The 17,903-nt window shown below is 48.8% G+C and overlaps 1 protein-coding gene across 3 annotated transcripts in view; it reads right to left on the minus strand.

The window, feature by feature from the left end:
- RBM27 (RNA binding motif protein 27) overlaps nt 1-17,903 on the minus strand; it is a 455,159-nt gene that overhangs the window by 107,041 nt on the left and 330,215 nt on the right. For all 3 annotated transcript variants that reach the window (XM_063928111.1, XM_063928110.1, XM_063928112.1), the window contains one exon: nt 1,059-1,133. In XM_063928111.1, coding sequence (XP_063784181.1) covers nt 1,059-1,133 — 75 coding nt within the window. The remainder of the gene's footprint in view (nt 1-1,058; nt 1,134-17,903) is intronic.

Consider the following 17,903-nt stretch of genomic DNA (forward strand, 5'->3'; position numbering starts at 1 on the left):
CACTAATAGTCGCTCCCTCCCCTGCTATGACCCCCTGGTACCGCTGAGGTAATCTGGAGTCACACCGGAGGAGCTGCACGTCCCTGTCCGCGTCTGTGTCCACTGCCGAGGGAAAAAGGCGCTGGGGTGAGCTGCTGAGTCCGCTCATAGTGAATCCCCGCATGCTTCAATGGCACGCGGTCTTCCTGCTTTTTTTTACTGGCTGAGGAACCTGGTGCTTAAAATGGAGAGAAACTGTTTTAAGGCTGTGTTGCCAGTCTGGGTACTGGGTACAGTGTACTGAGACGCAGTTGAGTACTGTGTCTGGAGACGCAATCCGCCCCCGTATAGAAGCCGTGCGTCTCCGTACCCTCATGCTGCCATAATGGCCGGCGCCCCGCTAATGGGGACGCCGGCTCAGTACTCACCACTCTTAATTCTTCTGGCTCTGTTAGGGGTGGCGGCGTGCTGCGGGAATGTACACTCACAGTGATGGGGCTTGCGAATAGTTCGCTCAGGAGCTCAGTGTCCTGTCAGTGGGGAACGAGACAATTAACCCTTCAAAGGTTGGGCCGATCCCCCCCCCCTAAGTCCCACGAAGCCAATCAGCCCTGCCTGAAAACAACAGAAAATAAATGCAGAAAACTCTTCAGGAGCTTCCATTAGCGTAACCGTTTCCTCCGGGCACATTTTCTAAACTGAGTCTTCTAGGAGGGGCATAGAGGGAGGAGCCAGCCCACAATATTCAATTCTTAAAGTGCCCATGGCTCCTAGTGGACCAGTCTATACCCCATGGTACTAAATGAACCATAGTATGCCTTGCTACAGTTTTGCTATTTGGCCATGCTAAAACTGTTTTAGGGCATGCTGGGATGTTTAGTTCAACAACAGCTGGAGGGCTGAAGGCTCCCCATACCTGCGCTAGGATTTAAGAGAAAATTAAAGCGCACCGGCTCCTTTGGACCCCATCTATACCCATCGTATTAAGTGAACCCCAGTATCCCTTATGGATGTTAGAGAAAACAGGATACATTTGACATTCCATGCTGCAGCATATTCGACACAAATCAGCTACATACCTTCTGATACTCAATTTGCTTTTCCAACATTTCTTGCTTTTTCTTTCTCATGTCCTGCTGGAGTTTTAGGGCCTCCTGAAAATACATTCACAAGGCAAATCATTTATACTAAGATAATAAATGTAGTAAAATCAGCTACAATCAAAGTCCTGCAGGCACCTACAGTACCTGTGGACGGCCAGCTTACCCAGCATCAGTCAAACTGACCACAAGTCATTAACAGATGTAGCCATGATCATCTTGCTGCAATGCGGAATGCTGCGTGGTGTGCTGGGCTGAGACTATTTGCAGCCGGCGATCGCTCCATTAGGGAAAAATTAAGATTTTAAACCTACCGGTAAATCTATTTCTCCGAGTCCGTAGAGGATGCTGGGGACTCCGTAAGGACCATGGGGTATAGACGGGCTCCGCAGGAGATAGGGCACCTAAAAAGAACTTTGACTATGGGTGTGCACTAGCTCCTCCCTCTATGCCCCTCCTCCAGACCTCAGTTAGAGAACTGTGCCCAGAGGAGATGGACAATACAAGGCAGGATTTAGCAATCCAAGGGCAAGATTCATACCAGCCCATACCAATCATACCATGTAACCTGGAACATACATAACCAGTTAACAGTATGATCAAAAACAACAGTAACGGTCCTAGAACGATGTCAACTGTAACATAACCCTTATGTAAGCAACAACTATATACAAGTCTTGCAGAGTTTCCGCACTGGGACGGGCGCCCAGCATCCTCTACGGACTAGGAGAAATAGATTTACCGGTAGGTTTAAAATCTTATTTTCTCTTACGTCCTAGAGGATGCTGGGGACTCCGTAAGGACCATGGGGTTTATACCAAAGCATCCAATCGGGCATGAGAGTGCGTATGACTCTGCAGCACCGACTGAGCAAACGCTAGGTCCTCATCAGCCAGGGTATCAAACTTGTAGAATTTAGCAAAAGTGTTTGACCCCGACCAAGTCGCCGCTCGGCAAAGTTGTAAATCCGAGACGCCTCGGGCAGCCGCCCAAGAAGAGCCCACCTTCCTAGTGGAATGGGCCTTAACCGAATTTGGTACCGGCAATCCAGCCGTAGAGTGAGCCTGCTAAATCGTATTACAGATCCAGCGAGCAATAGTCTGCTTTGAAGCAGGAGCGACAATCTAATTGGCCGCATACAGGACAAACAGAGCCTATGTTTTCCTAATTCTAGCCGTCCTGGCTACATAAATCTTTAAGGCCCTGACTACGTCTAGGGATCTGGAATCCTCCAGGTCACCGGTAGCCACAGGCACCAAAATAGGTTGATTCATATGGAACGAAGAAACCACTTTAGGCAAAAATTGCGGACGTGTCCTCAATTCAGCTCGATCCACATGAAAAATCAAGTAGGGGCTCTTGTGTGAGAGCGCCGCCAATTCTGACACTCGCCTTGCTGATGCTAAGGCCAACAACATGACCACCTTCCAAGTAAGAAATTTCAACTCAACCTTGTTAAGCGGTTCAAACCAGTGTGATTTTAGGAACTGCAACACCACGTTCAGGTCCCATGGTGCCACTGGAGGCACAAAAGGGGGCTGGATGTGCAGCACTCCCTTTACAAACGTCTGGACTTCTGGAAGAGAAGCCAATTCCTTCTGAAAGAAAATCGAGAGGGACGAAATCTGTACCTTAACCGAGCCTAATTTCAGGCCCATATCCACTCCTGTCTGTAGAAAGTGGAGAAAACGACCCAGATGAAAATCTTCCGTAGGTGCATTCTTGGCCTCACACCAAGACACATACTTTCGCCAGATACGGTGATAATGTTTTATCGTCACCTCCTTCCTAGCCTTTATTAAAGTAGGGATGACCTCTTCCGGAATCCCCTTTTTTGCTAGGATTCTGCGTTCAACTGCCATGCCGTCAAACGTAACCGCGGTAAGTCTTGAAATACACATGGCCCCTGCTGCAACAGGTCTTCCCTCAGAGGAAGAGGCCAGGGGTCTCCTGTGAGCATCTCTTGTAGATCAGAGTACCAGGCCCTTCGAGGCCAGTCTGGGACAACGAGTATCGTCTGTACTCTTCTTCGTCTTATGATCCTCAACACTTTCGTGATGAGAGGAAGAGGGGGGAACACGTAGACCGATTCGAACACCCACGGTGTTACCAGTGCGTCTACTGCTACTGCCTGAGGGTCCCGAGTCCTGGCGCAATACCTCCGAAGTTTTTTGTTGAGGCGTGACGCCATCATGTCTATTTGAGGAGTTCCCCAAAGACGCGTTACGTCTGCAAAGACTTCTTGATGAAGTCCCCACTCTCCTGGATGGAGATCGTGTCTGCTGAGGAAGTCTGCTTCCCAGTTGTCTACTCCCGGAATGAAGACAGCCGACAGAGCGCTTACATGATTTTCCGCCCAACGAAGAATCCTTGTGGCTTCCGTCATCGCGACTCTGCTTCTTGTCCCGCCTTGGCGGTTCATATGAGCCACTGCTGTGACATTGTCTGATTGAATCAGAACCGGTAGGTTTCGATGAAAACTCTCCGCTTGTCGAAGGCCGTTGTAAATGGTTCTGAGTTCCAACACATTGATGTGTAGACAGGACTCCTGGTCTGACCAAAGACCCTGAAAAGTCTTTCCCTGTGTGACCGCTCCCCATCCTCGGAGGCTCGCGTCCGTGGTAACCAGGATCCAGTCCTGAATCCCGAACCGGCAACCCTCCAGTAGGTGAGCACTTTGCAACCACCACAGGAGGGACACTCTGGTTCCTGGGGACAGAGTTATTTTCCGATGTAAGTGCAGATGGGACCTTGACCACTTGTCCAGAAGGTCCCATTGAAAAGTCCGTGCATGGAACCTTCCGAAAGGAATGGCCTCATAGGCCGCCACCATTTTTCCCAGAACTCAAGTGCATTGGTGAACTGACACCCTTTTCGGTTTTAGCAGTTCTCTGACCATGTTCTGGATGTCTTGGGCCTTCTCTATTGGGAGAAAGACCTTCATTTGTTCCGTATCCAGTATCATACCTAGGAACGGTAGTCGAGTTGTCGGAATCAACTGTGACTTTGGTAGATATAGAATCCAACCGTGTTGCTGGAGCACTCTCGGAGAGAGCGCCACACTGCTCAGCAATTTCTCCCTTGATCTCGCTTTTATCAGGAGATCGTCCAAGTATGGGATAATTGTGACTCCATGCTTGCGCAAGACCACCATCATATCCGCCATTATTTTGGTGAAAATCCTCGGGGCCGTGGAAAGTCCAAACGGCAACGTCTGAAATTGGTAATGACAATCCTGTACAGCAAATCTCAGGTATTCCTGATGGGGGGCATATATGGGGACATGAAGGTATGCATCCTTTATGTCCAGAGACACCATAAACTCAACCTCCTCCATGTTGGCTATTATCGCTCTGAGTGATTCCATTTTGAATTTGAATCTTTTTATGTACAGGTTTAGGGATTTCAGATTCAAAATCGGTCTGACCGAACCGTCCGGTTTCGGGACCACAAATAGGGTTGAGTAGTAACCTCTTCCCTACTGGTGCAGGGGAACCTTGATTATCACTTGCTGTATACACAGCGTTTGAATTGCAGCTAACACTACATCCCTTTCCGATGTGGTAGCTGGTAGGGCCGATTTGAAAAATCGGCGCGGGGGCACCTCCTCGAATTCCAGTTTGTAACCCTGGGAAACTATTTCCAACACACAGGGATTCAGGTCCGAACTGACCCAGGCCTGACTGAAAAGTCGAAGACGTGCCCCCACCGGTGCGGACTCCCTCAGAGGAGCCCCAGCGTCATGCTGTGGGTTTTGGAGCAGCCGGGGAGGACTTTTGTTCCTGGGCACCTGGAAAATTAGATGTGGGAAAATTAATAATCTGTTTCTTTTCCTTAAACATGTGTACCCTTGTGTCGGGGACTGAGGGTTCATCCACAATATGCAACACATCCCTTATTGCCACAATCATACACTGAATAGTTTTAGTCACCCTAGGGTGCAATTTTACTTCGTCATAGTCGACACTGGAATCAGAATCCGTGTCGGTAGTAGTGTCTTGTTTTATGGGACGCTTTTGAGACCCCGACGGGCCCTGTGAGTCGGTCCAATCTGAGGATTGACCGCCTGATGTCCCCCCTAAACCAGCCTTATCAAGCCTTTTATGTAAAGATGCCACACTTGCATGCAACGTATGCCACATGTCCATCCAATCAGGAGTCGGCACAACCGACGGGGACACACCACTCATTTGCTCCACCTCCTCCTTGGAGAAGCCTTCCGCCTCAGACATGTCGACACGCACGTACCGACACCCCACACACACAGGGATTTACCTATAAGGGGACAAAACCCCAACCAGGCCCTTAGGAGAGACAGAGTATGCCAGCACACACCCAGCGCTTAAAAACACTGGAATATACAACCAGATAGCGCTTTTATATGTTTATAATCGTAATCTCCACTCACTGCGTCGCCAAAGTGCCCCCCCTCCTCCTTTTTCCAACCTGTGAAGCTCAGCAGGGGAGTGAACAGGGAGCCAGCGTTTTCTCATGCAGCCTCTGTGGAGAAAATGGCGCTGGTTAGTGCTGAGGATCAAGCCCCGCCCACCCGACGGCGGGCTTCGGTTCCTTCATCATATATTAATAAAATGGCGGGGGTCCGCGGATTTACTGTCCCCCAGCCTAATCCACCTTATTTATGGCCAAAACGAGGTTTATTGCTGCCCAGGGCGCCCCCCCCCCCCCCCCCCTGCACCCTTCAGTGCTTGCTTTGTGTGTGTGACTGGGAGCAATGGCGCGCAGCTTACCGCTGCGCGCTTACCTCATGAAGATCTGATGTCTTCTGCCGCCTGAAGTCTTTTCCTCAATACTCACCCGGCTTCGATCTTCGGCATCTGTGAGAAGGACGGTGGCGGCGCTGCTCCGGGACGAACCCCAGGTGAGACCTGTGTTCCGACTCCCTCTGGAGCTAATGGTGTCCAGTAGCCTAGAAACAGTGCCCAACTTTACAAGCCAGCTCTGCTTCTCTCTCCTCTGTCCCACGATTCAGGGAGCCTGTTGCCAACAGGACTCCCTGAAAATAAAAAACCTAACAAAATTCTTTTTCCACAGAAAACTCTGGAGAGCTCTCTGCAGTGCACCCATTCTCCTCTGGGCACAAGATCTAACTGAGGTCTGGAGGAGGGGCATAGAGGGAGGAGCCAGTGCACACCCATAGTCAAAGTTCTTTTTAGGTGCCCTATCTCCTGCAGAGCCCGTCTATACCCCATGGTCCTTACGGAGTCCCCAGCATCCTCTAGGACATAAGAGAAAAAAGAAATGGAGTGATTGCTGGCTGCATAGAGTCGCAGCTTGGAACGTGATGCAGCATGCCACATCGCAGCACAGATGAGCATGGCTACATCTGTAAGCCTCCTCCCTAAGCAATACACATTATAAACAACCTTGTAAAGCCCCAGTGTGTGCGCTGTGTGTGAGAGCCAAGGTGGAGCTTTAACCTTGTCCTACCAGAAGATTGCAATCTCCCAGAGTAGGCATTAAAGTTTCTCAACAACACAGTGGGACACACTACCCACTTTGTCACAGTATGCATGCAGCACAAGATATGCTAATGTACAAACAGTATCCCATAAAGTAGACCACTGGGAGCATTAGGCAGTAAAGCACTACAAATAAAACCCTGATGGCACAATCCTTATAGTACAAGAGTCTGAAAGTTGTACTAGACTGTGTATACAAATATTCTGGAAGTGATTTGAAAGCAGGCATTTTGCACTTACAGCTAAATCCACTTCTCCGAATCTTTACCTGTACACTAGGGTATAGGTAGAGGTGTGAGTATCCTGGCACTTTAAAACTGAACTCTTCAAAGCTCTAGTTGCACCTCCTCAATACCCTAGCTTCCGCATATCCTCTATTATTTACACACACATACATATACACACATACATACATATATGTACACACACATACATATACACACACATACATACATATATGTACACACACACCTACATATATACGGGTTGAGTATCCCTTATTCAAAATGCTTGGGACCAGAAGTATTATGGATATCGGATTTTTCCCTATTTTGGAATAATTGCATACCGTAATGAGATGTCATGGGGATGGGACCTAAGTCTAAGCACAGAATTAATTTAGGTTTCATAAACACCTTATACAGACAGCCTGAAGGTCATTTAATACAATATTTTTAATAACTTTGTGAATTAATCAAAGTTTGTGTACATTGAGCCATCACAAAACAAAGGTTTCACTATCTCACTCAAACTGTTATTTTGGAATATTCCTTATTTCGGAATATTTAGATATGGGATACTCAAACTTATTATATATATATATATATATATATATATATATATATATATATATATATATATATATATATAAGGATTTACTCACCGGTAATTCTATTTCTCGTAGTCCGTAGTGGATGCTGGGAACTCCGTAAGGACCATGGGGAATAGCGGGCTCCGAAGGAAGCTGGGCACTCTAGAAAGATCTTAGACTACCTGGTGTGCACTGGCTCCTCCCACCATGACCCTCCTCCAAGCCTCAGTTAGGACACCGTGCCCGGACGAGCGTACACAATAAGGAAGGATTTTGAATCCCGGGTAAGACTCATACCAGCCACACCATTCACACCGTATAACTCGTGATATGAAACCCAGTTAACAGTATGAAACAACTGAGCCTCTCAACAGACGGCTCAACAATAACCCGATTTAGTTAACAATAACTATGTACAAGTATTGCAGATACACCGCACTTGGGACGGGCGCCCAGCATCCACTACGGACTACGAGAAATAGAATTACCGGTGAGTAAATTCTTATTTTCTCTGACGTCCTAGTGGATGCTGGGAACACCGTAAGGACCATGGGGATTATACCAAAGCTCCCAAACGGGCGGGAGAGTGCGGATGACTCTGCAACACCGAATGAGAGAACTCCAGGTCCTCCTCAGCCAGGGTATCAAATTTATAGAATTTTGCAAACGTGTTTGCCCCTGACCAAGTAGCAGCTCGGCAAAGTTGTAAAGCCGAGACCCCTCGGGCAGCCGCCTAAGATGAGCCCACCTTCCTTGTGGAATAGGCATTGACAGATTTTGGCTGTGGCAGGCCTGCCACAGAATGTGCAAGCTGAATTGTACTACAAATCCAACGAGCAATAGTCTGCTTAGAAGCAGAAGCACCCAGCTTGTTGGGTGCATATAGGAGAAACAGCGAGTCAGATTTTCTGACTCCAGCCGTCCTGGAAAATAAGAATTTACTTACCGATAATTCTATTTCTCGGAGTCCGTAGTGGATGCTGGGGTTCCTGAAAGGACCATGGGGGAATAGCGGCTCCGCAGGAGACAGGGCACAAAAAAGTAAAGCTTTACTAGGTCAGGTGGTGTGCACTGGCTCCTCCCCCTATGACCCTCCTCCAGACTCCAGTTAGGTACTGTGCCCGGACGAGCATACACAATAAGGGAGGCATTTTGAATCCCGGGTAAGACTCATACCAGCCACACCAATCACACCGTACAACTTGTGATCTAAACCCAGTTAACAGTATGACAACAGAAAGGGCCTCTTAAAGATGGCTCCTTAACAATAACCCGAATTAGTTAACAATAACTATGTACAAGTATTGCAGATAATCCGCACTTGGGATGGGCGCCCAGCATCCACTACGGACTCCGAGAAATAGAATTATCGGTAAGTAAATTCTTATTTTCTCTATCGTCCTAAGTGGATGCTGGGGTTCCTGAAAGGACCATGGGGATTATACCAAAGCTCCCAAACGGGCGGGAGAGTGCGGATGACTCTGCAGCACCGAATGAGAGAACTCCAGGTCCTCCTTTGCCAGGGTATCAAATTTGTAAAATTTTACAAACGTGTTCTCCCCCGACCACGTAGCTGCTCGGCAGAGTTGTAATGCCGAGACCCCTCGGGCAGCCGCCCAAGATGAGCCCACCTTCCTTGTGGAGTGGGCTTTTACAGTTTTAGGCTGTGGCAGGCCTGCCACAGAATGTGCAAGTTGAATTGTGTTACAAATCCAACGAGCAATCGACTGCTTAGAATCAGGTGCGCCCAACTTGTTGGGTGCAGACAATATAAACAGCGAGTCAGATTTTCTGACTCCAGCCGTCCTTGCAATGTATATTTTTAAGGCTCTGACAACGTCCAACAACTTGGAGTCCTCCAAGTCGCCAGTGGCCGCAGGCACCACAATAGGTTGGTTCAGATGAAACGCTGATACCACCTTAGGGAGAAAATGCGGACGAGTCCGCAGTTCTGCCCTATCCGAATGGAAGATTAGATAAGGACTTTTATAAGATAAAGCCGCCAATTCAGATACTCTCCTGGCAGAGGCCAGGGCTAGTAACATAGTCACTTTCAATGTGAGATATTTCAAATCCACCTTTTTCAATGGTTCAAACCAATGGGATTTGAGGAAATCTAAAACTACATTTAGATCCCACGGTGCCACCGGAGGCACCACAGGAGGCTGTATATGCAGTACTCCCTTGACAAAAGTCTGGACCTCAGGGACAGAGGCCAATTCTTTTTGGAAGAATATTGACAGGGCCGAAATTTGAACCTTAATGGATCCCAATTTGAGACCCATAGATAATCCTGATTGCAGGAAATGTAGGAAACGACCCAGTTGGAATTCCTCCGTCGGAACCCTCCGATCCTCGCACCACGCTACATATTTTCGCCAAATGCGGTGATAATGTTTCACGGTGACTTCCTTCCGTGCCTTAATCAAGGTAGGAATGACTTCTTCTGGAATGCCTTTCCCTTTTAGGATCTGGCGTTCAACCGCCATGCCGTCAAACGCAGCCGCGGTAAGTCTTGAAAAAGACAGGGACCCTGCTGTAGCAGGTCCCTTCTCAGAGGTAGAGGCCACGGTTCGTCCGTGAGCATCTCTTGAAGTTCCGGATACCAAGTCCTTCTCGGCCAATCCGGAACCACTAGTATTGTTCTTACTCTTCTTTGCCGTATGATCTTCAATACCTTTGGTATGAGCGGCAGAGGAGGAAACACATACACTGACTGGTACACCCAAGGAGTTACCAGTGCGTCCACAGCTATTGCCTGTGGATCTCTTGACCTGGCGCAATATTTGTCCAGTTCTTGTTGAGGCGAGACGCCATCATGTCTACAATTGGTCTTTCCCAACGGTCTATTAACATGTTGAAGACTTCTGGATGTAGACCCCACTCTCCCGGATGAAGATCGTGTCTGCTGAGGAAGTCTGCTTCCCAGTTGTCCACGCCCGGGATGAACACTGCTGACAGTGCTATCACGTGATTCTCCGCCCAGCGAAGAATCTTGGCAGCTTCTGCCATTGCACTCCTGCTTCTTGTGCCGCCCTGCCTGTTTACATGGGCGACCGCCGTGATGTTGTCCGACTGAATCAACACCGGCTTTCCTTGCAGGAGAAGTTCCGCCTGGCTTAGAGCATTGTAGATTGCTCTTAGTTCCAGAATGTTTATGTGAAGAGACTTTTCCAGACTCGTCCATACTCCCTGGAAGTTTCTTCCTTGTGTGACTGCTCCCCAGCCTCTCAGGCTGGCGTCCGTGGTCACCAGGATCCAATCCTGAATGCCGAATCTGCGGCCTTCTAATAGGTGAGCCTTCTGCAACCACCACAGAAGTGACACCCTTGTCTTTGGTGACAGGGTTATTCGCAGGTGCATCTGCAGATGCGACCCTGACCATTTGTCCAACAGATCCCTTTGGAATATTCTTGCATGGAATCTGCCGAATGGAATTGCTTCGTAAGAAGCCACCATTTTTCCCAGGACTCTTGTGCATTGATGTACTGACACTTTTCCTGGTTTTAGGAGGTTCCTGACCAGATCGGATAACTCCTTGGCTTTTTCCTCTGGAAGGAAAACCTTTTTCTGAACCGTGTCCAGAATCATTCCTAGGAACAGCAGACGAGTTGTCGGGATTAAATGGGATTTTGGAATATTCAGAATCCACCCGTGTTGTCTTAGCACCTCTTGAGATAGTGCTAAAGCTGTCTCCAGCTGTTCTCTGGACCTTGCCCTTATTAGGAGATCGTCCAAGTATGGGATAACTAATACGCCTTTTCTTCGAAGAAGAATCATCATCTCGGCCATTACCTTGGTAAAGACCCGAGGCGCCGTGGACAATCCGAACGGCAGCGTCTGAAACTGATAGTGACAGTTTTGAACAATGAACCTGAGGTACCCCTGGTGTGCGGGGTAAATCGGAACGTGTAGATACGCATCCTTGATGTCCAAGGATACCATAAAGTCCCCTTCTTCCAGGTTCGCTATCACTGCTCTGAGTGACTCCATCTTGAACTTGAACTTTTTTATGTAGAGGTTCAAGGACTTCAGATTTAGAATAGGCCTTACCGAGCCATCCGGCTTCGGTACCACAAATAGAGTGGAATAATACCCCTTTCCTTGTTGTAATAGGGGTACTTTGACTATCACCTGCTGAGCGTACAGCTTGTGAATGGCTTCCAACACCCTCTCCCTTTCGGAAGAGACGGTTGGTAAGGCAGACTTCAGGAAACGATGAGGAGGATCCGTCTCTAATTCCAACCTGTACCCCTGAGATATTATCTGCAGGATCCAGGGGTCTACCTGCGAGTGAGCCCACTGCGCGCTGTAATTTTTGAGACGGCCCCCCACTGTCCCCGAGTCCGCTTGAGAGGCCCCAGCGTCATGCTGAGGTTTTTGCAGGAGCCGGGGAGGGCTTCTGTTCCTGGGAAGGAGCTGCCTGTTGGTGTCTCTTCCCTCTTCCTCTGCCTCGTGGCAGGTACGACAAGCCCTTTGCTCTCTTATTTTTGTAGGAGCGAAAAGGCTGCGGTTGAAAGGTCGGTGCCTTTCTCTGTTGGGGAGTGACTTGAGGTAAAAAAGTGGATTTCCCGGCAGTAGCCGTGGCCACCAAGTCTGATAGACCAACTCCAAATAACTCCTCCCCTTTATACGGCAAAACCTCCATGTGACGTTTTGAATCCGCATCGGCTGTCCACTGTCGTGTCCATAAGGCTCTTCTGGCTGAAATGGACATAGCACTCACCCGAGATGCCAGTGTGCAAATATCCCTCTGTGCATCACGCATATAGATAAATGCATCCTTTATTTGTTCTAACGACAGTAAAACATTGTCCCTATCTAGGGTATCAATATTTTCAATCAGGGATTCTGACCAAACTACTCCAGCACTGCACATCCAGGCAGTTGCTATAGCTGGTCGTAGTATAACACCTGCATGTGTGTATATATTCTTTTGAATAACTTCCATCTTTCTATCTGATGGATCCTTAAGTGCGGCCGTCTCAGGAGAGGGTAACGCCACTTGTTTGGATAAGCGTGTGAGCGCCTTGTCCACCTTAGGGGGTGTTTCCCAGCGCGCCCTAACCTCTGGCGGGAAAGGGTATAATGCCAATAACTTTTTTGAAATTATCAACTTTTTATCAGGAGCAACCCACGCTTCATCACACACGTCATTTAATTCTTCTGATTCAGGAAAAACTGTTTGTAGTTTTTTCACACCATACATAATACCCTGTTTTACGGTATCTGTAGTATCAGCTAAATGTAACGTCTCCTTCATTGCCAAAATCATATAACGTGTGGCCCTACTGGAAAATACGTTTGAATTTCTACCGTCGTCACTGGAATCAGTGCCCGTGTCTGGGTCTGTGTCGACCGACTGAGGCAAAGGGCGTTTTACAGCCCCTGACGGTGTTTGAGGCGCCTGGACAGGCATTAATTGATTGTCCGGCCGCCTCATGTCCTCAACTGACTGTTTAAGGGAAGATAAACCATCACGTAATTCCACAAATAAAGGCATCCATTCTGGTGTCGACCCCCTGGGGGGTGACATCTGCATATTTGGCAATTGCTCCGCCTCCACACCAATATCGTCCTCATACATGTCGACACCACGTACCGACACACACCGCAAACTCACAGGGAATGCTCTAATGAAGACAGGACCCACTAGCCCTTTTGGGGAGACAGAGGGAGAGTCTGCCAGCACACACCACAAAGCGCTATATATACAAGGGATATCCTTATATTAAGTGCTCCCTTATAGCTGCTTTAATATATATATATATAGCCATTAATGTGCCCCCCCTCTCTGTTTTACCCTGTTTCTGTAGTGCAGTGCAGGGGAGAGACCTGGGAGCCGTTCTGACCAGCGGAGCTGTGACAGAAAATGGCGCCGTGTGCTGAGGAGATAGGCCCCGCCCCTTTTTCGGCGGGTTCTTCTCCCGCTATTTTTCCAGTCAGGCAGGGGTTAAATATCTCCATATAGCCCCTATGGGCTATATGTGAGGTATTTTTAGCCTTGTATAAGGTTTATATTTGCCTCTCAGAGCGCCCCCCCTCAGCGCTCTGCACCCTCAGTGACTGCCCAGTGAAGTGTGCTGAGAGGAAAATGGCGCACAGCTGCAGTGCTGTGCGCTACCTTATGAAGACTGAGGAGTCTTCAGCCGCCGGTTTCCGGACCTCTTCACGCTTCAGCATCTGCAAGGGGGTCGGCGGCGCGGCTCCGGGACCGGACTCCACGGCTGGGCCTGTGTTCGATCCCTCTGGAGCTAATGGTGTCCAGTAGCCAAGCAGCAAATCCACTCTGCATGCAGGTGAGTTTACTACTTTCCCCCTAAGTCCCACGTTGCAGTGATCCTGTTGCCAGCAGGACTCACTGTAAAGAAAAAAACCTAAACTAAACTTTCTCTAAGCAGCTCTTTAGGAGAGCCACCTAGATTGCACCCTTCTCGTTCGGGCACAAAATCTAACTGGAGTCTGGAGGAGGGTCATAGGGGGAGGAGCCAGTGCACACCACCTGACCTAGTAAAGCTTTACTTTTTTGTGCCCTGTCTCCTGCGGAGCCGCTATTCCCCCATGGTCCTTTCAGGAACCCCAGCATCCACTTAGGACGATAGAGAAACATATATTTTCAGGGCCCTGACCACGTCTAACAACTTGGAGTCCTCCAAGTACCTAGTAGCCGCAGGCACCACAATAGGCTGGTTCAGGTGAAACGCTGACACCACCTTAGGGAGAAACTGGGAACAAGTCCTCAATTCTGCCCTATCCATATGGAAAATCCGATAAGGGCTTTTACAGGACAAAGCCGCCAATTCTGATACTCGCCTGGCCGAAGCCAAGGCCAACAACACGACCACCTTCCACGTGAGATATTTCAGATCCACGGTTTTAGTGGTTCAAACCAATGTGATTTTAAGAAACTCAACACCACGTTGAGATCCCAAGGTGCCACAGGGGGCACAAACGGGGGCTGAATATGCAGCACTCCCTTTACAAATGTCTGAACTTCAGGTACTGAAGCTAGTTCTTTTTGAAAGAAAATCGACAGAGCCGAGATCTGTACATTAATGGAGCCCAGTTTTAGGCCCATATTCACTCCTGCTTGCAGGAAATGCAGAAATCGACCTAGTTGAAATTCCTCTGTTGGGGCCTTTTCGGCCTCACACTATGCAACATACTTCCGCCATATGCGGTGATAATGATTTGCTGTAACCTCTTTCCTAGCTTTAATAAGTGTAGGAATGACTTCCTCCGGAATGCCCTTTTCCTTCAGGATCCGGCGTTCAACCGCCATGCCGTCAAACGCAGCCGCGGTAAGTCTTGGAACAGACAGGGCCCCTGCTGCCGCAGGTCCTGTCTGAGCGGCAGAGGCCATGGGTCCTCTGATATAATTTCTTGAAGTTCTGGGTACCAAGCTCTTCTTGGCCAATCCGGAACCACGAGTATCGTTCTTACTCCTCGCCTTCTTATTATTATTCTCAATACCTTTGGTATGAGGGGCAGAGGAGGGAACACATAAACAGACTGGTACACCCACGGTGTTACCAGAGCGTCCACAACTATCGCCTGAGGGTCCCTTGACCTGGCGCAATATCTTTTATAGCTTTTTGTTGATGCGGGACGCCATCATGTCCACCTGTGGCCTTTCCCAAAGGTGTACAATCCTTTGGAAGACTTCTGGATGAAGTCCCCACTCTCCCGGGTGGAGGTCGTGTCTGCTGAGAAGATCTGCTTCCCAGTTGTCCACTCCGGGAATGAACACTGCTGACAGTGCTAACACATGATTTTCCGCCCATCGGAGAATCCTTGTGGCTTCTGCCATCGCCATCCTGCTTCTTGTGTCGCCCTGTTGGTTTACATGGGCGACCGCCGTGATGTTGTCTGATTGGATCAGTACCGGCTGGTTTTGAAGCAGAGGCCTTGCCTGACCCAGGGCATTGTAACTGGCCCTCAGTTCCAGAATATTTTGTGTAGAGAAGTCACCTGACTTGACCAAAGTCCTTGGAAGTTTCTTCCCTGTGTGACTGCCCCCAGCCTCAAAGGCTGGCCTCCATGGTCACTAGGACCTAGTCCAGTATGTCGAACCTGCGGCCCTCCTTAAGATGGGCACTCTGCAGCCACCATTTTAGAGATACCCTGGTCCTTGGAGACAGGGTTATCAGCCGATGCATTTGAAGATGCGATCCGGACCACATGTCCAACAGGTCCCACTGAAAAGTTCTTGCATGGAACCTGCCGAATGGGATTGCTTCGTAGGAAGCTACCATTTTTCCCAGGATTCGCGTGCAATGATGCACCGATACCTGTTTTGGCTTCAGGAGGTCTCTGACTAGAGATGACAGCTCCTTGGCTTTCTCCTCCCGGAGAAACACCTATTTCTGGTCTGTGTCCAGAACCATCCCCAGGAACAGTAGACGTGTCATAGGAACCAGCTGTGACTTTGGACTGTTTAGAATCCAACCCTGCTGTTGTAGCACTTTCCAAAATAGTGCTACCCCGACTAGCAACTGCTCCTTGGACCTCGCCCTTATAAGGAGATTGTCCAAGTACGGGATAATTAAAACTCCCTTTTTTCGAAGGAGTATCATCATTTCGGCCATTACCCCGGTAAACACCCTCGGTGCCTTGTACAGTCCTGTCTGGACTTGGTAATGGTAATCCTGTACCACAAATCTGAGGTACTCCTGGCGAGGATGGTAAATGGGGACATGCAGGTAAGCATCCTTGATGTCCCGGGATACCATGTAATCCCCCTCGTCCAGGCTTGCAATAACCGCCCCGAGCGATTCCATCTTGAACTTGAATTTTTTTATGTATGTGTTCAAGGATTTTAATATAAATGGGTCACACCGAACCATGCGGTTTCGGTACCCCAACCCGTGTAGAATAGTAACCCCGTCCTTGTTGAAGTAGGGGCACTTGAGTATTACCTTTGGGAATACTGCTTATTAATTGCCTCTAGTACAGCCTCCCTGCCTGAGGGAGTTGTCGGCAAGCCATAATCTAGGAAACGGCTGGGGGGAGATATCTCGAATTCCAGCTTGTACCCCTGACATACTATTTGAAAGAAACAGGGATCCACCTGTGAGCGAGCCCACTGATCGCTGAAATTTTGGAGACGGCCCCCCACCGTACCTGGCTACACCTGTGGAGCCCCCGCGTCATGCTGTGGGCTCAGAGGAAGCGAGAGAAGAATGTTGATTCTGGGAGCAGGCTGACAGGTGCAGCTTTTTCCCTCTTCCCTGGTCTCTGTACAGAAGGGAAACGCCTTTGACCCGCTTGCTTTTCTGAAGCCGAAAGGACTGTACCTGATAATACAGTGCTTTCTGAGTCCGTGAGGAAACCTGAGGTAAAAATATTTCTTCCCAGCTGTGGCTGTGGATACGAGGTCCCAGAGACCATCCCCAAATAATTCCTCACCCTTATAAGGCAGAATCTTTTTAAAGTCAGCATCACCTGTCCCGTGACAGGTCTCTAATACCCTCCTGACAGAATGGACATTACATTCATTTTGGATGCCAGCCGGCAAAATATCCCTCTGTGCATCCCTCATATATAAGACGACGTCTTTAATATGTTCTCATGTTTGACAGGGTCACCGACCACGCTGCAGCAGCACGATCTGCAGGTCTCCGTCTAGTACCTGAGTGTGTAAATACAGACTTCAGGATAGCCTCCTGCTTTTTATCAACAGGTACCTTCAAAGTGGCCGTTCCTAAAACGGCAGTGCCACCTTTTTTGACAACCGTGTAAGCGCCTTATCCACCCTAGGGGATATCTCCCAGCGTAACTTATCCTCCTGGCGGGAAAGGGTACGCCATCAGTAACTCTTTAGAAATTACCAGTTTCTAAACGGGGGTCGCTTTTCACACACTTCATTTATTCATCTGATGGGGGAACAAAACACTGCCTGTTTTTTCTCCCCAACCTAAAAACCCATTTTTAGAGGTGCTTGGGTTAATGTCAGAAATGTGTAACACATTTTTTATTGCCGGGATCAAGTCACGGATGTTCCTAGTGGATTGTGTATATGTCTCAACCTTGGCGACACTGGAGTCAGACTCCGTGTCGACATCTGTGTCTGCCATCTGAGAGAGCGGGCGTTTTTGAGCCCCTGATGGCCTTTGAGACGCCTGGGCAGGCGCGGGCTGAGAAGCCGGCTGTCCCACAGCTGTTACGTCATCCACCCTTTTATGTAAGGAGTTGACACTGTCGGTTAATACCTTTCACCTATCCATCCACTCTGGTGTCGGACCCACAGGGGGCTACATCACATATATCGGCCTCTGCTCCGTCACCATATAAGCCTCCTCATTCAACATGTCGACACAGCCGTACCGACACACCGCAGACACACAGGGAATGCTCTAAACGAGGACAGGACCCACAAAAGCCCTTTGGGGGGACAGAGTGAGAGTATGCCAGCACACACCAGAGCGCTATATATATATATATATATATATACAGGGACTAACTGAGTTATGTCCCTAATAGCTGCTTTTCATATAATATAAATACTGCCAAATTTAATGCCCCCCCTCTCTT

Source organism: Pseudophryne corroboree, chromosome 6 (genome assembly GCF_028390025.1).
Source record: "Pseudophryne corroboree isolate aPseCor3 chromosome 6, aPseCor3.hap2, whole genome shotgun sequence".
NCBI lineage: Eukaryota > Metazoa > Chordata > Amphibia > Anura > Myobatrachidae > Pseudophryne > Pseudophryne corroboree.